General features: G+C 43.4%; 2 protein-coding genes and 1 long non-coding RNA gene across 3 annotated transcripts in view; 1 reads left to right on the top strand and 2 right to left on the bottom strand.

Annotated features, from left to right (window-relative positions):
• Positions 1–25,300, top strand: part of LOC106591322 (zinc finger protein 271) — a 518,091-nt gene that overhangs the window by 137,589 nt on the left and 355,202 nt on the right. The gene's annotated exons all lie outside the window — the stretch shown is intronic.
• LOC106593715 (uncharacterized) lies at positions 1,341–4,808 on the bottom strand. Its single transcript, XR_006762233.1, has 3 exons — positions 3,385–4,808; positions 3,000–3,126; positions 1,341–1,835 (listed from the first exon to the last, which is right to left on the bottom strand). It is a non-coding gene; the product is annotated as an uncharacterized lncRNA (long non-coding RNA).
• On the bottom strand, positions 11,353–14,599 carry LOC106590815 (zinc finger and SCAN domain-containing protein 21). The gene is made up of 2 exons (XM_014181974.2): positions 14,012–14,599; positions 11,353–12,019 (listed from the first exon to the last, which is right to left on the bottom strand). The coding sequence occupies exons 1-2, from the start codon at positions 14,352–14,354 to the stop codon at positions 11,499–11,501; spliced, it is 864 nt and encodes a 287-aa protein (XP_014037449.2). The 5' UTR covers positions 14,355–14,599; the 3' UTR covers positions 11,353–11,498.

Consider the following 25,300-nt stretch of genomic DNA (forward strand, 5'->3'; position numbering starts at 1 on the left):
GTACTCTCCTAAGATTGGACTTTTCTATATCACGTATCACATGACAGTGTATAAACTTTGATTTAATCATGTACAAAACTGCGGTAGAAAAGTTAAGTATTCAGACCCTTCACATTTTCCACATTTTGTTACGCTACAGCTTTATTCTAAAGTGTAATATTTTTCCCCGTCATCAATCTACACACAATACCACATAATGACAAAGTGAAAACTGTTTTTTAGAGATTTTTGCAAATGTATTTACTTAGGTATTCAGAACTTTTGCTATGAGACCCGAAATTGAGCTCAGATGCATCCTGATTCCATTGATCATCCTTGAGATGTTTCTACAACTTGATTGGAGTCCACTTGTGGTAAATGCAATTGATTGGACATGACTTGAAAGGCACACATCTGTCTATGTAAGGTCCCACAGTTGACAGTGCATGTCAGAGCAAAAACCAAGCCATGAGGTCAAAGGAATTGTCCGTAGAGCTCTGAGACAGGATTGTGTCGAGGCACAGATCTGGGGAAGGGTTCCAAAAAATGTCTGCAGCATTGAAGGTCCCCCGAGAACAAAGAGGCCTCAATCATTCTTAAATGGAAGAAGTTTGGAACCACCAAGACTCTTCCTAGAGCTGGCCGCCTGGCCAAACTGAGAAATCGGGGGAGAAGGCCTTGGTCAGGGAGGTGAACAAGAACCCGATGTTCATTCTGACAGAGCTCCAGATTTCCTCTGTGAAGATGGGAGAAACTTCCAGAAGGACAACCATCTCTGCAGCACTCCACCAATCAGGCCTTAATGTAGCAATGATTAAATTGTCAACATTTATTTCAATGGACAATTAAGTGAACTGTTCTGTGAAAGATGTCAGCTAGAGATGACATGCAGGGATTTGTAGTCTTGCATGTCATCTACTTTGACGCTAACTAGCATTTTAGAATCCGAGAGTAAAGAGAGACAAATATAGGCAGCAGCTACTCTTTCTGGGGTTTATTATGGATCCCCATTAGTTATTCACTAGGCAGCAGCTACTCTTCCTGGGGGTTTATTATGGATCCCCATTAGTTCCTGCCAAGGCAGCAGCTACTCTTCCTGGGGTCCAGCTAAAATAAAGGCAGTTATACCATTTTAAAAACATTGCAATAAATTCACAACACACTGTGTGTCCTCAGTCACCTTGTCCTAGAGAGATTTACATGGTTATCAAAACGTCACACCACTGTGAGCCTAAACAAAACACAGCCCTATGGGAAAAATGAATGGTGGAAGAACGATGTGAACCATTTCCCTGTTTGACCTGTAGTTGTTATGGATATGACGACTCTACAGAGCCCCACAGTGGACGTGTCAATATATGTTACATTGGTGAAGTACACTTTATTTAACCTCAATGTCATCTTGTTTTTACATGGCATTGTAGATTTTAGCAGTATATAGTATGTATTTTGGATGTTTTCAGTGTATTTTCAATGCTTTCAGACAATGGATTAATCTCATTAAAAAAATAGTGCACTAACATTACACAAAGTGAACTCAAGTCTGACAGTCCAAACAAAATCACAAATTCTCAGTCAAAAACACAAGTCAGAACACAGCCTCTCTATTCTCTCGTGTGATTTCAGGTCCTCTGACTGGGTAAATGTATTTTCACAATGAGAGCAGTGGTGTGTCTTCTCCTCCTGTGTATTAGTATGTTGGAAAGGCTTTTCTTCTGTGTGTTTTCTCTCATGCTTTTTCAGGACCCATAACCACCTAAAACTCTTTCCACAGTGGGAGCAGTGGTGTTGGTTAGGCGTCTCTGGGTCTGTTTCCTCTGAGGAACTCTTCCCGCTGTCAAAGTCTGGTCTCTCTCCTGCCAAAGACAAACAGATAATTTAATTAAACAGGGAGACCTGAATGAAACCTGCATTAAATAAAATTGTCTTCCTATGAAGTTTAATCCAGACTAGATCCCTCAAATATCTGAGGTCAGTCTTCACAACATTACATCAATAAACTTGGTGACGGTGAGATTTAAAAACAAATGATGTACAGTGAGGGAAAAAAGTATTTGATCCCCTGCTGATTTTGTACGTTTGCCCACTGACAAAGAAATGATCAGTCGATAATTTTAATGGTAGGTTTATTTGAACAGTGAGAGACAGAATAACAACAAAAACTCTTAAAGGGAGTGCTCCTAATCTCAGCTTGTTACCTGTATAAAAGACACCTGGGAGCCAGAAATCTTTCTGATTGAGAGGGGGTCAAATACTTATTTCCCTCATTAAAATGCAAATCATTTTATAACATTTTTGACAAGCGTTTTTCTGGATTTTTTTGTTGTTATTCTGTCTCTCACTGTTCAAATAAACCTACCATTAAAATTATAGACTGATCATTTCTTTGTAACTGGACAAACGTACAAAATCAGCAGGGGATCAAATACTTTTTTCCCTCACTGTAGAGCTCCAAATCTAATCTCTCAGGGAATGTCATGTCATAATATTAGATAATGTCATGTTTATAGGCTGAGCAGAGCTCTATAATAATAAATCATGTCATGTTTATAGGCTGAGCTTTATTATCTGTCTATAGCTTGACAACATTCAGCTGTTTTCTTGAAATGTATTATCTAACACTTACAATTTCTTTCCTTTTTGGTTACTAAGCAGTTAAATCAACATTTAGCAAATACGTTAAACTAGCACCATTAGCAAACCTGTTAGCTATATTTCAGAGGTTAAAAGTTAAATTAAATGTGTCACACAGTCGAATTTTACAATAAACAGAATGTCCCACAAAATGTGTACATATTACTTTTTTGAAAACTCTCATAACTTAACTAAAACCTAACTTAACTAAAAACCTAATTTAACTTACATGAATTGCAATGAAAATCCGTGGTCAGCTAGCTAGAAGGATGTATGTAGTCGAAGTTATTATTATTATTTCTTGTTGACTATTTTAATTGAAATCATTCACGGTAAGGTAGTTATGTTGGATAAATAAAACACATAAGAAGCCTTATGTATCTTACATTAAAGGGCCAATGCAGCCGTTTTTAATCTCAACATGAAATCCTTTCTGGGTAACGATGAAGTACTTTCCTGGTTTTGTTTTCAAAGATGTCCACTGTCTGGGTGTTCACTTCCCCCCACGGGTTTCTATAGCAACACACATCACGTATCATTTATATCTTGTTTGTCAATTCTGAGTGATATTAAAGTTGTTAATTTGATAATCCATTGTTAAGGTTTTGTTGGTGACACGCTCTTTGGTGGTAAACACATCTTACAGTGTAGTTATCAATTCCTACATTGAATAATAACATATTCAAGCATAAACATTCAGTAGAATGCTGCTTTAAAAACACACATCAGTTCAATAATAGTTTGTACTCCTGTTTTTAAGACAGTACTTACTAGTTTTAATCAGATCGCCTGTCTCCTCCTCCTGTTCTTCCTTCTCCTCCTTCAATGTGACAGTTATCTCCCCCTCCTCCTCCACTCCAAAAACGGCATCCTCCTCTTTCACTTCCTCTTCTTTTACTGTAAAATCTTCCTTCTTTCACTCTGAACGCGTCTTCCTCTTCTTTCACTGTAACGTCTTTCTCTTCTTCTTTCACAGTAACAGCCTCACCCTCTACTTCTTTTTTACTGTGACATCCTCCTCATCTTTCACGAAAACGTTCAGACCCAGAGCTTCTTTCTCAGTCCAGCAGACCTCATCTTCTTTATCAGGAGGAGAGTAGCTTAGTGAACTCATGGTCGGAGATGTTAGCTAGCTAGCCTAGCGCTAGGCAAATTTAAGACATCTGCCTGACTAACAACGTAAATATGAAAATAAATGGGGCAGCTAGCTATAAAACAGAAGTATGTTTCAAACACATAGGCAAGTATGCACTGAAACAGTCTAAAAAGCTTGAACGTTTAGGCTATATCGCCTAGCAAGCTACTGAAGTGACTGACTCGCTGTTGTTGTCGAAGTGTCCCGTCCACTAGATTATACGTCACACTGGCAGCATCCTCATCAGCTGACTGGAGTGTGTAACGCAATATAAGGAAATGTTTATTTTATTTCCTGACAAAAAAGGGTATTTTTAAAATGTATTTCATTAAATAATAATATTATATTGATACGTCCAAAGGAAAGCATGTGTTGATTGATTAGTGAAGATTTGTAATGAATGAGAATTTAAACTTTACATCTAACACTGCATTTAAGGCAATGTCATTAATTCCGTCAAACAAACGCTCTGCTGCCAAGTTTAACAGTGATCTACGTTCTATGAAAGCTGCTGGGAGCAAACTGCAGAGTAGCTCAAGGACAACAAAGATAACTGTTCATCCTCAGGCCCTGGTATATCAACAGACTGCATACAAAGAGGCACTGAACACTGCACACAAGTTATACTTTACCAATCTCATTGCAAATGGTGACGGGAACACCAGAATTACATTTTCTGTAGTAAAGAAATTAGTTCAACCACTCGATAACTCCTCCTTTACCCACTCCATTGAATAAAGTACCATTTTCATTGCATTTTTTCAAATCCCCAAATCTGAAATAAAGAGCATTTACTTCACTGTACAATCTACCCCTTGATTCAGACCTCTGTCTCTGCTTCACACTGAGCCTCCCAGCTGCAGTTTCGCCACATTCTCATTGACAACCCCAAAATCTGTCTCTGAAATGGTCCATAATATGAGGTCAACTACCTGCGCCTTGGACCCTTTTCCCACAGGACTCATACAATCATAAATCCCTTTCTTAATTCAGGCACTGTGCCTAATTCCCTTAAAACTGACTCCATTTACATTTACGTCATTTAGCAGACGCTCTTATCCAGAGCGACTTACAAATTGGTACATTCACCTTATGATATCCAGTGGAACAACCACTTTACAATAGTACATCGATATCTTTTTGGGGGGGGGGGGGGGGTTAGAAGGATTACTTAATCCTATCCCAGGTATTCCTTAAAGAGGTGGGGTTTCAGGTGTCTCCGGAAGGTGGTGATTGACTCCGCTGTCCTGGCGTCGTGAGGGAGCTTGTTCCACCATTGGGGTGCCAGAGCAGCGAACAGTTTTGACTGGGCTGAGCGGGAACTGTGCTTCCGCAGAGGTAGGGGGGCCAGCAGGCCCGAGGTGGATGAACGCAGTGCCCTTGTTTGGGTATAGGGCCTGATCAGAGCCTGAAGGTACGGAGGTGCCGTTCCCCTCACAGCTCCGTAGGCAAGCACCATGGTCTTGTAGCAGATGCGAGCTTCAACTGGAAGCCAGTGGAGTGTGCGGAGGAGCGAGGTGACGTGAGAGAACTTGGGAAGGTTGAACACCAGACGGGCTGCGGTGTTCTGGATGAGTTGTAGGGGTTTAATGGCACAGGCAGGGAGCCCCGCCAACAGCGAGTTGCAGTAATCCAGACGGGAGATGACAAGTGCCTGGATTAGGACCTGTGCCGCTTCCTGTGTGAGGCAGGGTCGTACTCTGCGAATGTTGTAGAGCATGAACCTACAGGATCGGGTCACCGCCTTGATGTTAGCGGAGAATGACAGGGTGTTGTCCAGGGTCACGCCAAGGCTCTAAGCACACTGGGAGGAGGACACAATGGAGTTGTCAACCGTGATGGCGAGATCATGGAACGGGCAGTCCTTCCCCGAGAGAAAGAGCAGCTCCGTCTTGCCGAGGTTCAGCTTGAGGTGGTGATCCGTCATCCACACTGATATGTCTGCCAGACATGCAGAGATGCGATTCGCCACCTGGTTATCAGAAGGGGGAAAGGAGAAGATTAATTGTGTGTCGTCTACATAGCAATGATAGGAGAGACCATGTGAGGATATGACAGAGCCAAGTGACTTGGTGTATAGCGAGAATAGGAGAGGGCCTAGAACTGAGCCCTGGGGAACACCAGTGGTGAGAGCACGTGGTGCAGAGATGGATTCTCGCCATGCCACCTGGTAGGAGCGACCTGTCAGGTAGGACGCTATCCAAGAGTGAGCCGCGCCGGAGATGCCCACCTTGGAGAGGGTGGAGAGGAGGATCTGATGGTTCACAGTATCAAAGGCAGCAGATAGGTCTAGAAGGATGAGAGCAGAGGAGAGAGAGTTAGCTTTAGCAGTGCGGAGAGCCTCCGTGACACAGAGAAGAGCAGTCTCAGTTGAATGACCAGTCTTGAAACCTGACTGATTTGGATCAAGAAGGTCATTCTGAGAGAGATAGCAAGAGAGCTGGCCAAGGACGGCACGCTCAAGAGTTTTGGAGAGGAAAGAAAGAAGGAATACTGGTCTGTAGTTGTTGACATCGGAGGGATCAAGTGTAGGTTTTTTGAGAAGGGGTGCAACTCTCGCTCTCTTGAAGACGGAAGGGACGTAGCCAGCGGTCAAGGATGAGTTGATGAGCGAGGTGAGGTAAGGGAGAATGTCTCCGGAAATGGTCTGGAGAAGAGAGGAGGGGATAGGGTCAAGCGGGCAGGTTGTTGGGCGGCCGGCCGTCACAAGTCGCAAGATTTCATCTGGAGAGAAAGAGGTCAAAGCATAGGGTAGGGCAATGTGAGCAGGACCAGCGGTGTCGTTTGACTTAACAAACGAGGATCGGATGTCGTCAACCTTCTTTTCAAAATGGTTGACAAAGTCGTCCGCAGAGAGGGGGGGGAGGATTCAGGAGGGAGGAGAAGGTGGCAAAGAGCTTCCTAGGGTTAGAGGCAGATGCTTGGAATTTAGAGTGGTAGAAAGTGGCTTTAGCAGCAGAAACAGAGGAAGAAAATGCCTGCCTTGTGAGTAGGGGGGGACGGTGAGAGGGTGAGGCCAAAAGAGGAGAGGAGTGGAAAGAAGGAGGCAGAGAGAAATGAATCAAAGGTAGACGTAGGGAGGTTAAAGTCACCCAGAACTGTGAGGGGTGAGCCATCCTCAGGAAAGGAACTTATCAAGGCGTCAAGCTCATTGATGAACTCTCCAAGGGAACCTGGAAGGCGATACATTTTGATAAGGATGTTAATTCAGCGTCTGATCCCGTTAGCGGGATCAAAATCCAGCGAAAAATCATATCGCCAATTAGCATTAAAAAAAATCATAATTAAAAAAAAATAATAATAATATTTTTTTATTTTTTTTTATAGATACACCTCTCCTGAATCGACCCACGTCGTCCGATTTCAAAAAGGTTTTACAGGAAAAGCAAATCATTAGATTATATTAGATGAGTCCATCGTAAAAAGCAGCTTCATAGCCATTTTCCGACCAACCACTTGCATCACATATAATCAAAAAACAGCTAAATGCAGCACTAACCTTTTACAAACTTCATCAGATGGCACCCCTAGGACATCATGTTATACAATGCATGCATTCTTTTGTTCAATAAAGGTCATATTTATATATAAAAACAGCATTTTACATCTCTGTCTGAGGTTGACTACATAATTTCCCCTCAAAAGCGTCCCGGTAAACAATGCTACATTTCCCTAAATTACTATCCTATAACGATTTTTTAAATGTATATTGTCAATCTAACATTTATAGATGAATATCTCTTGAGAACACCCGTCATACCAGATTTTAAATTAACTTTACTGGGTAATCACACTTTGCGATAAAAGGAGATGCGATACTCAGAAAATTAGCTAATATACAGAGCTCGGCGCCATCTTGGAAAGAATCGCATGTCACATCTCATCTTGTATAATATTGTCAATAATCGCCTACCTTTAGTTGTCTTCATCAGAAAGCATCCCAGGTCCACAACAGATGTATTTTCGGTCAAAAAGTCCATACTTCACGTTCCATTAGCCTGATGTTGGTAGCGCGTCCTATGGCTCTCTCCAAGCGCAGGTCTGAAGTTCAGAATAAATGCAATGCTCGCGCATGTAGGTTCGTTCAAACATGTCAAACGTTGTATAAAATAAATCTTCAGGGCCTCTAACACCAAGAGAGCCAATAAGATTCGAGGGGGATGATGTCATGGCCTTTAAAACCGTATCCAAAGGTGGGGGGCAGACATGGCCGCCGGCGTCATAATGGTGATGGCCCATCCCCTGTGACCAATTTCAAACTCGTGTCATTCACTGAGTTTTGACTCTATAAGGCTCAAACCACTGTGAAAGGACTGGCGACATCTAGTGGAAGCAATAGGAAGTGCTCACTGAACCATGGTTAACGGTGTGATTAATAAGGAAAGATGAGAAGTCGAGTCCACAATTCAGAATTCCACTTCCTGTTTCAATCGGTCTCGGGGTTTTGACTGCCATTTGAGTTCTGTTATACTCACAGACACCATTCAAACAGTTTTAGAAACTTTAGAGTGTTTTCTATCCATATATAATAAGTATATGCATGCCCTATCTTCTGAGTTTGATTAGTAGGCCGTTGAAAATGGGAAGGATTTTTTTTCAAAATGCGCTGTGGCGCCCCCTATCCTACGGTATCCTCAAGAGGTTTTTAAGCTTGAATGGGCTAGTGATTGTGACAGCATGGAATTCAAAGGAGGAGATAGACAGATGGGTCAGGGGAGAAAGAGAGAATGTCCACTTGGGAGAGATGAGGATTCCAGTCCCACCACCCCGCTGACCAGATGCTCTCGGGGTATGCGAGAACACGTGGTCAGACGAGGAGAGAGCAGTAGGAGGAGCAGTGTTTTCTGTGGTAATCCATGTTTCCGTCAGCGACAAGAAGTCGAGGGACTGGAGGGTAGCATAGGCTGAGATGAACTCTGCATTGTTGGCCGCAGACCGGCAGTTCCAGAGGCTGCTGGACACCTGGAACTCCACGTGGGTCGTGCACGCTGGGACCACCAGCTTAGAGTGGCAGCGGCCATGTGGTGTGAAGCCTTTGTGTGGCCTGTGCAGAGAGGAGAGAACAGGGATAGACAGACACATAGTTGACAAGCTACAGGAGAGGCTACGCTAATGCAAAGGAGATTGGAAAGAAAATTAACTAAACTGGGGAAGCGAGAGAGCAGGGCCTCCCTCACTAACCATTTGCTGAAACACTCAAATATAACTATTCCAACGTCCACTTAGAAATTATAATTGATGTAAACTACAGTGGTTCAATGTTTCCAGGAATAGGCTCAAACTTAGTTTATTCAGCTAGATAACTTGACACAGTATTCTTCCGTGAAACCCACCCAGTGCACCGTGTCTTATGACGCCGTAGCTAACTAGCATGCTAGCATCCAATAACACACGGTTAGCACCAATACTTGGTTACAACAAACTACCAATGGATCATTCGTGTCCGTGTCTAGTTCCTTTCACAACGCAGAAGTAATTAAAAGTTGGCTAGCTAACACAAAGTCAGTCTTGCTAGCTACACAAGTGGACTACACAACTCGAAAGCTTACGTTGCAAAAATCTTATTGACTAAAAACGATACAGTACTGCTAGCTGGTAGAGTTGGCTAGCTAGCAGTGGCTGCGTTTACCTTTATCTTTGATACAAAGACAACTATGTAGCTAGCTAACGTTACACTAATCAAATCGTTCCGTTGTAATGTATTTAGTTTCTACAGTACCGCTAGTTGGTAAAGTTGGCTAGCTAGCAGTGGCTGTGGTGTTGTGATGTTGATGCCATTTGGAAAACGGCACGAACGAATACAGCTGGCTAGCTGGCTAGCTAACCTTGTTAGTTTCTCAAAGTTAGTTTCTCAAAGCTACACCTACACCTTTAGCTACACCTTTATCCTTGATGCAAAGACAACTATGTAGCTAACTAGCTAACATTACACTAATCAAATCGTTCCGTTGTAATGTAAGGAATGTAAGGAAATGTAATATAACCCGCGGAGCGAAGAACAGCACGACTACTCACACCAGCATCCGGACTCCATCAAACCAACCTTGAGAAAATGTGCATGAACCCTCCCAGTCTGACTAGATACTACAGAACTACCTCTCTACCAACAATCTACATGAACCCTTCCAGTCTGACTGTATACAACTACAGAACTACCTCTCTACCAACAATCTGCATGAACCCTTCTAGTCTGGCTAGATACTACAGAACTACCTCTCTACCAACAATCTGCATGAACCCTTCTAGTCTGGCTAGATACTACAGAACTACCTCTCTACCAACAATCTGCATGAACCCTTCTAGTCTGACTGTATACAACTACAGAACTACCTCTCTATCAACAATCTGCATGAACCCTTCTAGTCTGGCTAGATACAACTACAGAACTACCTCTCTACCAACAATCTGCATGAACCCTTCTAGTCTGACTGTATACAACTACAGAACTACCTCTCTATCAACAATCTGCATGAACCCTTCTAGTCTGGCTAGATACAACTACAGAACTACCTCTCTACCAACAATCTGCATGAACCCTTCTAGTCTGACTAGATACTACAGAACTACCTCTCTACCAACAATCTGCATGAACCCTTCTAGTCTGACTAGATACTACAGAACTACCAACAATCTACATGAACCCTTCTAGTCTGGCTAGATACTACAGAAGTACCTCTCTACCAACAATCTGCATGAACCCTTCCAGTCTGGCTGTATACAGCTACAGAACTACCTCCCAACTACAGGCGGCTGGTTGAACCTTAATTGGGGAGCCACCATGCTTCTACATCTGCATTGCTGTTTGGGGTTTTAGGCTGAGTTTCTGTATATCACTTTGTGACATCGGGTGATGGAAAAAGGGCTTTATAAAAATACATTTGATAACAAGGTGTGGAGACCATCATAGTATAGTAATGGAGCTAGTACAATAACAAGGTGTGGAGACCATCATAGTATAGTAGTGGTACTAGTAGTGGAGCCAGTACAATAACAAGGTGTGGAGACCATCATAGTATAGTTGTGGTACTGGTAGTGGAGCTAGTACAATAACAAGGTGTGGAGACCATCATAGTATAGTAGTGGAGCTAGTACAATAACAAGGTGTGGAGACCATCATAGTATAGTAGTGGAGCTAGTACAATAACAAGGTGTGGAGACCATCATAGTATAGTAGTGGAGCTAGTACAATAACAAGGTGTGGAGACCATCATAGTATAGTAGTGGAGCTAGTACAATAACAAGGTGTGGAGACCATCATAGTAAAGTAGTGGTACTAGACTGATAACTTAATAGACTGGAGTCCTGTCCAGGGGAAGAACTTGTACATCAAGCTGCCTCATTACAGAAACAGGAGATAGGCTCATGTTACTATACTGTGGTACTGTATAGACTAGAGCCCTGTCCAGGGGAAGTACTGTACATCAAGCTGCCTCACACTACAGAAACAGCTCCTGCTACTATGAGCCGTTCTGGCTCAGACAAGCCAAGGCTACTTACTTCCTTATATAATCATTTACATTTAGCAATATCCAAATCATATTATGAACAACAGAGGGTTTATACTTGTAAACAATCAATCAAAGCTAATAAAGAAAAACAAAATACACATGTTAAAATATTTAATTGATTTTAGACATGATCAAGATGAAAAAAACAACAAAAACCGGCCTGTTGTTTTGGTCAGATTTTCATGTCTGATTTCATTTAAACAATATGATTTAATGTGACAAACTAAAACACGAATTCTCAGTCAAAAACACAAGTCAGAACACAGTCTCTCTATTCTCTCATGTGCCTTCAGGTCCTCTGACTGGGAAAATGTCTTTCCACAATGAGAGCAGTGGTATGTCTTCTCCTCCTGTGTATGTATTATTTCATGCTTATTCAGATGCCTTAACCGGTTAAATCTCTTTCCACACTGGGAGCAGTGGTAGGTCTTATCCCCTCCTGTGTGTGTCCTGTCATGCCTAGTCAGGCCCCCTAACTTGGTAAAACTCTTTCCACACAGGGAGCATTGGTAGAGCTTTTCTTGTGTGTGTCCCCTCTCATGCTTTTTCACACTCGTTAACCACCTAAAACTCTTTTCACACTGGGAACAGTGGAAGGGCTTTTCTCCTGTATGTATTCTCTCATGTGCTTTCAGGTGTAGTAATCGGGTAAAACTATTTCCACAGTAGGAGCATTGGTGTCGTCTTGCTGGTTTGGGAGTCTCTGTGTCTGGTTCCTCTGAAGGACTCTTTCTGCTGTCAGAGTGAAAGTCTGGTCTCTCTCCTGCCAAAGACAGAGTCATTTGTTTAATACTAAAGAGAGACCTGAATGAAACCTGCATTAAATAAAACTGTTTTTCTATGAGGTTTAATCTAGACTAGATCCCTCAATAACCTGAGGTCAGTTTTCACAACATTACATCATTAATAATAAACTTGGTGACGGTGAGATTTAAAAACAAATGATGTAGAGCTCCATATCTAATCTCTCAGGGAATCGCATGATGTCATAATGGATAATGTCACGTTTATAAGCTGAGCAGAGCTCTATAATAATAGATAATGTCATGTTTATAGGCTGAACAGAGCTCTACAATAATAAATAATGCCATGTTATAGGCTGAGCAGAGCTCTATAGTAATAGATAATGTCATGTTTATAGGCTGAGCAGAGCTCTATAATAATAGATAATGTCATGTTTTAGGCTGAACAGAGCTCTATAATAATATATCATGTTTATAGGCTGAACAGAGCTCTATAATAATAGATAATGTAATGTTTATAGGCTGAACAGAGATCTATAATAATAGATAATGTTTATAGGCTGAGCAGAGCTCTATAATAATAGATAATGTCATGTTTATAGGCTGAGCAGAGCTCTATAATAATAGATAATGTCATGTTTATAGGCTGAGCAGAGCTCTATAATAATAGATCATGTTTATAGGCTGAGCAGAGCTCTATAATAATAGATAATGTCATGTTTATAGGCTGAGCAGAGGTCTATAATAATATATATTACTATTTCAGTCAATGTTATAGGCTGCATTTGATCCAACGTTAATAACATTTTGTTGGTGGCCCACTTAATCTCTAAAGTAATAATTACCATCTTTTCTAAATGATAATTCTTTAGTTTAGCCAAGCCTTTCCTTGAAATGGCTATTTTGACCATGTTTTTTGTCAACTAACAAATGTTTGCTAATATGTTCAGTCTCCCCAAAACACTTGTCCTTTTGCTAATATGTTCAGTCTTCCCAAAACGCTTGTCCTTTTGCTAATATGTTCAGTCTCCCCAAAACACTTGTCCTTTTGCTAATATGTTCAGTCTCCCCAAAACGCTTGTCCTTTTGCTAACATGTTCAGTCTCCCCAAAACACTTGTCCTTTTGCTAATATGTTCAGTCTCCCCAAATTGCTTGTCCTTTTGCTAATATGTTCAGTCTCCCCAAAATACTTGTCCTTTTTCTAATATGTTCAGTCTCCCCAAAACACTTGTCCTTTTGCTAATATGTTCAGTCTCCCCAAAACGCTTGTCCTTTTGCTAATATGTTCAGTCTCCCCAAAACACTTGTCCTTTTTCTAATATGTTCAGTCTCCCCAAAACACTTGTCCTTTTTCTAATATGTTCAGTCTCCCCAAAACACTTGTCCTTTTGCTAATATGTTCAGTCTCCCCATAACACGTGTCCATTTCATTTCAATAATGCTTCTTATTTTATGTATTGCTCCAACATTGTTTAGAAATCTGCTTTTATAGGGTATACACACCCCACGCAAGGTCTACAATAGACACAAGTCAAAAGTTTCATTTATAACTTGTTTGCCATTCTGTGAGACAATTAAGTTGTGATTTTGTGGTGGGAGGGACTCTGATGCTATACACATGTTACAGTTAAGCAATAAGACCAGAGGAAGTGTGGTATATGGCCAATATAGCATGGTTAAAGACTGTCCTTATGCACAACACAACTTAGAGTGCCTGGATACAGCCCTTAGCCGTGGTATATTGGCCATCTATCACTGAGGTGTCTTATTGCTATTATAAACTGGTTACCAACGTAATCAGAACAGTGAAAATACATGTCATACCCATGGTATACGGCCTGATATACCACGGCTGTCAGCCAATCAGCTTTAACATTATATTATAACATGAATTCCTATAGTACAGAACAACATTTTCAAGTATAGAATTTCAGTAGCATGCTGCTTTAAAACAACACATTCGTTCAAAAACTTTGGACAGTTAAAGCCCGTTTTTAAGACAGTACTTACTGGTGGTGGTAATTAGATCTCCTGACTCCTTTGTCAATATGACCGTTCTCTCTCCCTCTTTCTCCTTCTTCACTCCAAAAACTGCATCCTCCTCTTTCTCTTCCTCCTCTTCTTTTACTGTAACATCCTCCTCCTCTTTCACTCTGAACGCGTCCTCTTCTTTCACTGAAACGTATTTCTCTTCTTCTTTCACTGTAACATCCTCACCCTCTACTTCTTTTTTTACTGTGACATCCTCCTCTTCCTTCTCATCTTTCACGACAATGTTCAGCCACAGACCCTCTTTCTCCGTCCAGCAGACCTCCTCTTCTTTAGCAGGGGGGGAATACATCAGTGAGCTCATGGTCGGGGATGTTAGCTAGCTAGCTAGCTAGCTAGTTAGCATGAGCGACTAGTATAGTGCTAGGCTAACATATCAAGCCAGCTAGTTTACTAACAATGTACCTATAACATTTAAATGGGGTCAATTAACTAGATGTCAGAAGTATATTTAAAACACAGAGGCAAATATGCACAGAAACAGTCTAAATGTTTTGGCTGTTGGCTACCAAGGTGGCTGACTCGTTGTTGTTGATGTTGAAGTGTCCCGTCCACTAGATAATACGTCACGCTCGCAGCATCGCCTGAAAGACGCACATCGCCGTCTGCTGACTGGAGTGGGTAACGCAGTTAAGATACGTTTTTTTATTTTTCATTTGAAGACAAATTTATTTTTCATTCCTTTCATTCAATAACAAAATTATATTGAGACGTTCAAAAAGAGCAGTGCATATTTTGAGTGAGAATTTAAAACATACTGTACTTCACATCTGTATTTAAGGCAGTTTCATATTCATTCATTTAAAGAAACCCACTGGTCACACACGGTTGAATTATCTGTCAAACTAGGAACTCTGCAGCCTAGTTTAACAGTGATCTAAGTTCTATGAACCTGCTGAGCAAACTAGATAGCTACCTAACTGCATGCCCAGGCCCTGGTATATCAACAGACTGCATACAAACCTAACTGCATCCCCAGGCCCTGGTATATCAACAGACTGCATACAAACCTAACTACATCCCCAGTCCCTGGTATATCACCAGACTGCATACAAACCTAACTACATCCCCAGTCCCTGGTATATCACCAGACTGCATACAAACCTAACTACATCCCCAGTCCCTGGTATATCATCAGACTGCATACAAACTTAATTGCAAGCCAGCAGCATACCACCCTGCATCCCACTGCTGGCTTGCTTCTGAAGCTAAGCAGGGTTAGTCCTGGTCAGTCCCTGGATGGGAGACCAGATGCTGCTGGAAGTGGTGTTGGAGGGCCAGTAGGAGGCACTCTTTCCTGTCTTTTGGATGGGACGTTAAACGGTTGTCCTGACTCTCTGAGGTCATTAAAGATCCCATTGCACTTATCATAAGAGTCGGGGTATCAAACGTAACATCCCTACCGAAAAGTTGACAAAACAAAAAGCAGGTTGATTTTCTCATTCGTTTTGTGCCCACGGAAGAAGGCACCAGAGTCTACCGTGCTAATGGGTTCCCTCTAGATAACACAATCACACAGTACATGGAAAGCATGAGGTGAAGCTAACATTAACACGTTTGAGCAAGATACCAAGCTAGCATACAAACTCTGTAGCACAGAGTAGATCCTCCATATGACGTTGAGAAATAGTGCATTGTGGGTCGTTTAGAAGATATCTGGAAGTGAATAAATATGTAAAGACGCAAAAACATAACTGTTAGTACTTATAGGTAACCAGATCTTCAATACAACTAAGTTACTAAGGCTTTAACCACACTGTTTTGTAACACTGGTGAGTAAAAACTCATGCTTCCTACACTTTAACTTTTTGTCTGAAAATTAAATATACATTTTACTCAACTGCGTTACCCACTCCAGTTAACAGATGACGATATGCGACTTTATGGCAATGCTGCTGGTGTGACGTATAATCTAGTGGACGGAACGCTTCTTTCAACAGCAGCAACAGTTAGTCAGCCACCTCGGTAGCTGGCTAGCCAAAATATCCGAACCAATAAAGCTCTTTAGGCGCTTTAGTGTGTATTAGCCACTGTGTTTTAAACCCACTCTGTCGTCTAGTTTGTTATCTGATTTAATTTCATATTTACAGTGAGGGAAAAAGTATTTGATCCCCTGCTGATTTTGTACGTTTGCCCACGGACAAAGAAATGACCAGTCTATAATTTTAATGGTAGGTTTATTTGAACAGTGAGTGACAGAATAACAAAAACAAAATCAAGAAAAACACATGTCAAAAATTTTATAAAATGATTTGCATTTTAATGAGGGAAATAAGTATTTGACCCCTCTGCAAAACATGACTTAGTACTTGGTGGCAAAACCCTTGTTGGCAATCACAGAGGACAGACGTTTCTTGTAGTTGGCCACCAGGTTTGCACACATCTCAGGAGGGATTTTGTCCAACTCCTCTTTGCAGATCTTCTCCAAGTCATTAAGGTTTCGAGGCTGATGTTTGGCAACTCGAACCTTCAGCTCTCTCCACAGATTTTCTATGGGATTAAGGTCTGGAGACTGGCTAGGCCACTCCAGGACCTTAATGTGCTTCTTGAGCCACTCCTTTATTGCCTTGGCCGTGTATTTTGGGTCATTGTCATGCTGGAATACCCATCCACGACCCATTTTCAATGCCCTGGCTGAGGGAAGGAGGTTCTCACCCAAGATTTGACGGTCCATCGTCCCTTTGATGCGGTGAAGTTGTCCTGTCCCCTTAGCAGAAAAACACCCCCAAAGCATAATGTTTCCACCTCCATGTTTGACGGTGGGGATGGTGTTCTTGGGGTCATAGGCAGCATTCCTCCTCCTCTAGCAAGTTGAGTTGATGCCAAAGAGCTCCATTTTGGTCTCATCTGACCACAACACTTTCACCCAGTTGTCCTCTGAGTCATTCAGATGTTCATTGGCAAACTTCAGACGGGCATGTATATGTGCCCGCTTGACCCTATCCCCTCCTCTCTTCTCCAGACCATTTCTGGAGACCTTCTCCCTTACCTCACCTCACTCATCAACTCATCCTTGACCGCTGGCTACGTCCCTTCCGTCTTCAAGACAGCGAGAGTTGCACCCCTTCTCAAAAAACCTACACTCGATCCCTCCGATGTCAACAACTACAGACCAGTATTCCTTCTTTCTTTCCTCTCCAAAACTCTTGAGCGTGCCGTCCTTGGCCAGCTCTCTTGCTATCTCTCTCAGAATGACCTTCTTGATCCAAATCAGTCAGGTTTCAAGACTGGTCATTCAACTGAGACTGCTCTTCTCTGTGTCACGGAGGCTCTCCGCACTGCTAAAGCTAACTCTCTCTCCTCTGCTCTCATCCTTCTAGACCTATCTGCTGCCTTTGATACTGTGAACCATCAGATCCTCCTCTCCACCCTCTCCGAGTTGGGCATCTCCGGCGCGGCTCACTCTTGGATTGCGTCCTACCTGACAGGTCGCTCCTACCAGGTGGCATGGCGAGAATCCGTCTCCGCACCACGTGCTCTCACCACTGGTGTCCCCCAGGGCTCAGTTCTAGGCCCTCTCCTATTCTCGCTATACACCAAGTCACTTGGCTCTGTCATATCCTCACATGGTCTCTCCTATCATTGCTATGCAGACGACACACAATGAATCTTCTCCTTTCCCCCTTTTGATAACCAGGTGGCGAATCGCATCTCTGCATGTCTGGCAGACATATCAGTGTGGATGACTGATCAACACCTCAAGCTGAACCTCGGCTTGACGGAGCTGCTCTTCCTCCCGGGGAAGGACTGCCCGTTCCATGATCTCGCCATCACGGTTGACAACTCCATTGTGTCCTCCTCCCAGAGTGCTAAGAGCCTTGGCGTGACCCTGGACAACACCCTGTCGTTCTCCGCTAACATCAAGGCGGTGACCCGATCATGTAGGTTCATGCTCTACAACATTCACAGAGTACGACCCTGCCTTACACAGGAAGCGGCGCAATTCCTAATCCAGGCACTTGTCATCTCCCGTCTGGATTACTGTAACTCGCTGTTGGCGGGGCTCCCTGCCTGTGCCATTAAACCCCTACAACTCATCCAGAACGCCGCAGCCCATCTGGTGTTCAACCTTCCCAAGTTCTCTCACGTCACCCCGCTCCTCCGCTCTCTCCACTGGCTTCCAGTTGAAGCTCGCATCTGCTACAAGACCATGGTGTTTGCCTACGGAGCAGTGAGGGGAACGGCACCTCCGTACCTTCAGGCTCTGATCAGTCCCTACACCCAAACAAGGGCACTGCGTTCATCCACCTCTGGCCTGCTGGCCCCCCTACCTCTGCGGAAGCACAGTTCCCGCTCAGCCCAGTCAAAACTGTTCGCTGCTCTGGCACTCCAATGGTGGAACAAGCTCCCTCACGATGCCAGGACAGCAGAGTCAATCACCACCTTCCGGAGACACCTGAAACACCACCTCTTTAAGGAATACCTGGGATAGGATAAAGTAATCCTTCTAACCCCCCCCCAAAAAAAAAGATATAGCTGTACTATTGTAAAGTGGTTGTTCCACTGGATATCATAAGGTGAATGCACCAATTTGTAAGTCGCTCTGGATAAGAGCGTCTGCTAAATGACGTAAATGTAAATGTTGAGCAGGGGGACCTTGCGGGCGCTGCAGGATTTCAGTCCTTCACGGTGTAGTTTGTTACCAATTGTTTTCTTGGTGACTATGGTCCCAGCTGCCTTGAGATTATTGACAAGATCCTCCCGTGTAGTTCTGGGCTGATTCCTCACCGTTCTATTGATCATTGCAACTCCACGAGGTGAGATCTTGCATGGAGCCCCAGGCCGAGGGAGATTGACAGTTCTTATGTGTTTCTTCCATTAGCGAATAATCACACCAACTGTTGTCACCTTCTCACCAACTACTTGGCGATGGTCTTGTAGCCCATTCCAGCCTTGTGTAGGTCTACAATCTTGTCCCTGACATCCTTGGAGAGCTCTTTGGTCTTGGCCATGGTGGAGAGTTTGGAATCTGATTGATTGATTGCTTCTGTGGACAGGTGTCTTTTATACAGGTAACAAACTGAGATTAGGAGCACTCCCTTTAAGTGTGCTCCTAATCTCAGCTTGTTACCCGTATAAAAGACACCTGGGAGCCAGAAATCTTTCTGATTGAAAGGGGGTCAAATACTTATTTCCCTCATTAAAATGCAAATCAATTTATAACATTTTTTACATGTGTTTTTCTGGACTTTTTTGTTGTTATTCTGTGTCTCACTGTTCAAATAAACCTACCATTAAAATTATAGACTGATCATTTCTTTGTCAGTGGGCAAGCGTACAAATCAGCAGGGGATCAAATACTTTTTTCCCTCACTGTACGGTGTTGTTGTTATTAGTCAGCTAGCGGGCTGGTTAAGTTAGCATTAGCCTAGCTAGCTAACTGTTAGTTAACATTCCCGACCATGAGCTCACTAAGCTACTCTCCTCCTGCTAAAGAAGAGGAGATCTGCTGGATGGAGAAAGATGGTCTGTGGCTGAACGTTGTCGTGAAAGAGGAAGATGAGGCTGTCACAATACAAAAACAAGTAAAGGGTGAGGCTGTTACAGTGAAAGAAGAAGAGAATGACGTTACAGTGAAATTAGAGGAAAACGCGTTCAGAGTGAAAGAGGAGGAGAAAGAGGAAGACGCTGTTTTTGAAGTGAAAGAGGGGGAGATGACTGTCACATTGGAAAATGAGGAGGAAGAAGAGGAGGAACCTGGATATCTGGGCCGTAAGATGGTTTTGAGAAACAGGGCCCTGATGAACACTAGTAAGTACCGGCACACATTTGCGCCGTAGCCTAGTTCCATGCTGTTACTATAGCCTCTTTCGATAATATGACTGCTTCTTCAGTTCTGTCCCCACAGCGACTGCAGTGAGAATAGCTATTGCATGAAATCTGTATCCTGCTCTCCTGTTATCTCTGTTGTTTTCTTCCCGTCTGGTGAGGTGGCCTCCTGTATACAGGAGATGTGACCGTATTATTACGGAGAACCTCACTTCTGGGGATGTGGCCTCCTGTATACAGGAATCTGTAGCTAGTCTTTCTGGTGAGGTGGCCTCCTGTATACAGGGATCTGTAGCTCGTCTTTCTGGTGAGTTGGCCTCTTGTATACAGGGATCTGTAGCTAGTCTTTCAAGTGTGGTGCCTTCTTAGACAAACTCATTACTGAAAGTTGACAACACTATCTCTGCTAATCTCACTGTGATCTGGGTATGTGTAATGTTCAATTTAACTTCATAGTCTCTGTATTGTACACAGTTAGCTGTCCCTCTACTACCAGCTATCCTCTGTAACAATATACACAGAGGAGTGGTATCGTTCCTCAGAGACTCTATTAGCTGTCCCTCTACTACCAGCTATCCCCTGTTACAATATACACAGAGGAGTGGTATCGTTCCCCAGAGACTCTATTAGCTGTCCTTCCTATACTACCAGCTAATGCCTTGGTCCCCAGTCATATTACATTCTCCTCTCCCAATTCCCTGTAACATTAATGCCTTGGTTTTTGGGACTCCATAGAATGACTGATATCTGTCCTGACAGAATCTGCAACTAACACTCCATAACACTGACCCTTGACCCCCCCCCATCATACTGTCTACACTGATGGATATCTGTCAGTCACTAGTTCAGCCCCTAAATGAGTCTGGAAGTCTGTCTTCCTCTGCTCATATGCATCTTCTTCCCCCTGACGCTTGACTGTACGAATAGTTTGGTTCCCATATTCCCCCCTTAGGATGTTGTCCAGAGTATAATTACCCCAACAAGCTGTCTCTCCCCAGGCTCCTGGTTTACTGGATATAAGAGCAACATCAACTCACCAACATTACGGCCAGGAATATGACTTTCCTGAAGCGGATCCTCTGTTTGGCCCACCACCCAGGACAATGGATCGGATCCCAGCCGGCGGCCCAAAACAACGATGCCGTAGAAGGGGCAGACGGAGCGGTCTTCTGGTCAGGCTCCGTAGACGGGCACATTGCGCTCCGCTCCCGAGCATACTACTCGCCAATATCCAGTCTCTTGACAACAAGTTAGACGAAATCAGAGCAAGGGTAGCATTCCAGAGAGACATCAGAGACTAACGTTCTTTGTTATACGGAAACATGGCTCATTCGAGACACGCAATCTGAGTCGGTACAGCCACCTGGTTTCTTCACACATCGCGCCGACAGAAACAAACATCTCTCTGGTAAGAAGAAGGACGGGGGTGAATGCCTTATGATTAACGAGACGTGGTGTGATCATAACAACATACAGGAACTCAAGTCCTTTTGTTCACCTGACTTAGAATTCCTCATAGTCAAATGCCGACCGCATTATCTACCAAGAGAATTCTCTTCGATCATAATCACAGTCGTGTATATTCCCCCCCAAGCAGACACATCGACGGCCCTGAAAGAACTTAATTAGACTCTATGTAAACTGGAAACCACATATCCTGAGGCTGCATTCATTGTAGCCGGGGATTTTAACAAGGCTAATCTGAAAACAAGGCTCCCCAAATTCTATCAGCATATCGATTGTGCTACCAGGGCTGGTAAAACCCTGGACCACTGTTATTCTAACTTCCGAGACGCATATAAGGCCCTCCCCCGCCCTCCCTTCGGAAAAGCTGACCACGACTCCATTTTGTTGCTCCCAGCCTATAGACAGAAAATAAAACAGGAAGCACCCGCGCTCAGGTCTGTTCAACGCTGGTTCGACCAATCGGATTCCACGCTTCAAAATTCCTTCGATCATGTGGACTGGGATATGTTCCGCATTGCGGCGAACAACAACATTGACGAATATGCTGATTCGGTGAGCGAGTTTATTAGCAAGTGCATTGGTGATGTCGTACCCACAGCGTCTATTAAAACATTCCCCAACCAGAAACCGTGGATTGATGGCAGCATTCGTGCAAAACTGAAAGTGCAAACCACTGCTTTTAATCAGAGCAAGGTGATCGGAAACATGACCGAATGACCGAATACAAACAGTGTAGCTATTTCCGCCGCAATCAAACAAGCTAAGCATCAGTATAGAGACAAAGTGGAGTCGCAATTCAACGTCTCAGACACGAGAGGTATGTGGCAGGGTCTACAGTCAATCACAGACAACAAAAGAAAAACCAGCCCCGTCCCGGACCACGATGCCTTGCTCCCATACAGAGTAAACAACTTTTTTGCTCGCTTTGAGGACAATACAGTGTCACTGACACGGCCCGCTACCAAAACCTGCGGGCTCTCCTTCACTGTAGCCAACGTGAGTAAAACATTTAAACGTGTTAACCCTCGCAAGGCTGCAGGCCCAGACGGCATCCCCGGCCGTGTCCTCAGAGCATGCGCAGACCAGCTGGCTGGTGTGTTTACGGACATATTCAATCAATCCCTATCTCAGTCTGCTGTTCCCACATGCTTCAAGTGGGCCACCATTGTTCCTGTTCCCAAGAAAGCTAACTGAGCTAAATGACTACCACCCTGTAGCACTCACTTCCGTCATCATGAAGTGCTTTGAGAGACGAGTCAAGGACCATATCACCTCCACCCTACCTGACACCCTAGACCCACTCCAATTTGCTTACCGCCCCAATAGGTCCACAGACGACGCAATCGTCATCACACTGCACACTGCCCTAACCCATCTGGACAAGAGGAATACCTATGTAAGAATGCTGTTCATCGATTACAGCTCAGCATTTAACACCATAGTACCCTCCAAACTCGTCATTAAGCTCGAGAACCTGGGTCTCGACCCCGCCCTGTGCAACTGGGTCCTGGACTTCCTGACGGGCCGCCCCCAGGTGGTGAGGGTAGGCAACAACATTTACATTTGACATTTTAGTCATTTAGCAGACGCTCTTATCCAGAGCGACTTACAGTAGTGAATACATACATTTCTTTTTTTTGTGCATCTCCACCCGGCTGATCCTCAAAACTGGGTCCCCACAAGGGTGCGTTCTCTGCCCTCTCCTGTACTCCCTGTTCACCCACGACTGCGTGGCCATGCACGCCTCCAACTCAATCATTAAGTTTGCAGACGACACTACAGTGGTAGGCTTGATTACCAACAACGACGAGACGGCCTACAGGGAGGAGGTGAGGGCCCTTGGAGTGTGGTGTCAGGAAAATAACCTCACACTCAATGTCAACAAAACAAAGGAGATAATCGTGGACTTCAGGAAACAGCAGAGGGAGCAGCTCCCTATCTACATTGACGGGACAGTAATGGAGAGGGTGGAAAGTTTTGAGTTCCTCGGCGTACACATCACGGACAAACTGAAATGGTCCACCCACACAGACAGCGTGGTGAAGAAGGTGCAGCACTCAACACTCAAACTTTTACAGATGCACAATCGAGAGCATCCTTTCGGGCGGTATCACCGCCTGGTACGGCAACTGCTCTGCCCACAACCGTAAGGCTCTCCAGAGGGTAGTGAGGTCTGCACAACGCATCACCGGGGGCAAACTACCTGCCCTCCAGGACACCTACACCACCCGATATCACAGGAAGGCCAAAAAGATCATCAAGGACAACAACCACCCGAGCCACTGCCTGTTCACCCCGCTACCATCCAGAAGGCGAGGTCAGTACAGGTGCATCAAAGCTGGGACCGAGAGACTGAAAAACAGCTTCTATCTCAAGGCCATCAGACTGTTAAACAGCCATCACTAACATTGAGTGGCTGCTGCCAACATACTGACTCAACTCTTGCCAGTTTAATAATGGAAAAATGTATGTAATCAATTTATCACTAGCCACTTTATATATTGCTTACATACCCTACATTACTCATCTCATATGTATATACTGTACGCTATACCATCTACTGCTTCTTGCCATCTTGATGTAATTAAATGTATCACTAGCCACTTTAAACAATGCCACTTTATATAATGTTTTCATACCCTACATTACTCATCTCATAAGTATATACTGTACTCTATACAATCTACTGCATCTTGCCTATGCTGTTCGGGCATCCCTCATTCATATATTTTTATGTACATATTCGTATTCATTCCTTTACACTTGTGTGTATAAGGTAGTTGATGTGAAATTGTTAGGTTATATTGCTTGTTAGATATTACTGCATGGTCGAAACTAGAAGCACAAGCATTTCGCTGCACTTGCATTAACACCTGCTAACCATGTGTATGTGACAAATACATTTGATTTGATTTGGTCATCCCTTTATACCTCAAATAAACAATGGATTTCTGCTGTTGTGGGCATTTAACCATCTGTATGACTTTGTCGTTCACACAGGAGAGAGACGAGACTATCGTGGATCCTCTGGGGATCCTCAGCAACATCATGATGCTGACGAGGCAGAGAAGAGTCTCTCCAGATCAGAACTCCTCAAGAAACACCTGTAGAGACCCACAGGGAAGAAATCTCACTTCTGCTTTGACTGTGGGAAAAGATTAAACTCCTCAGTAAAACTTCAAATACATCAAAGAATTCACACTGGAGAGAAACCATTTGGCTTGGATGGGTTGGATGTTGCCTCCAATTGTTCATATTTTAATCGATGGCATTTCCTTAGAATGCTCATCAGTCTTTCAGTTGTTAATCTTATGTTTGTTGTGGTAAATATTAGTTTTTTCCTGTGAAGCCATTGTTGCATCCATGTCTGAAATGTGCTGTATAAATAAAGCTTGATTTGAACATATTGTAAAACAAATGAACCCAATGACTAACCAATCAACAGACTCTTGCAAAACCAATGAAATATTATGTGCAAAAGCAACACATATCTTGGTCCATCTTAGTATGAAAAACAGTATAAATTCTGTGTATCTTCCACTATGTCAGAATAGTGCATGGTATGTAAGTTTAGTATCACTTTTCAACCAACCCAGTGCATTTGTTGAAGATGAAAAATGTTGAAATCAACAATACATCAAAGGATTCAACTACAGAAAACTGAAAAAAAGAAATGGATCAAACAGTATCAATCACACTTTTCCAGCCTGCTGAAGGCGTGGTGGAGTGGTAAACACCTCCCACAGCCCTGCTTATGTCATGTTCTGTGGCCTTTCCATTCCATTTCTTGACTGCCCCTGCAACACAGATACACATTTAGCCATAATATATAAAACACTCAAAGTAATGGATATGGAGCATCTATGGCCTCAGTTACACCTGGCACCTAAATGTGACTTCTGTCATCCGATCACTCTAAGCTGCATTAGGTTCAGATCTACCAGGATGGGCCTTTGACATTGTCTGGATGCAGTCAGGCCACTGAATATGCATACGCAATGTAAAAAGATGGGG

Source organism: Salmo salar, chromosome ssa02 (assembly GCF_905237065.1).
Source record: "Salmo salar chromosome ssa02, Ssal_v3.1, whole genome shotgun sequence".
Classification (NCBI taxonomy): Eukaryota; Metazoa; Chordata; class Actinopteri; order Salmoniformes; family Salmonidae; genus Salmo; species Salmo salar.

Excerpts from the sequence above, each read along its gene's own strand:
- LOC106590815 (XM_014181974.2), bottom strand. The coding sequence starts at position 14,354 with ATGAGCTCACTGATGTATTCCCCCCCTGCTAAAGAAGAGGAGGTCTGC. Across the intron at positions 12,020-14,011 it reads AGATCTAATTACCACCACCA|GAGAGAGACCAGACTTTCAC; the intron begins GTAAGTACTGTC and ends TGTCTTTGGCAG.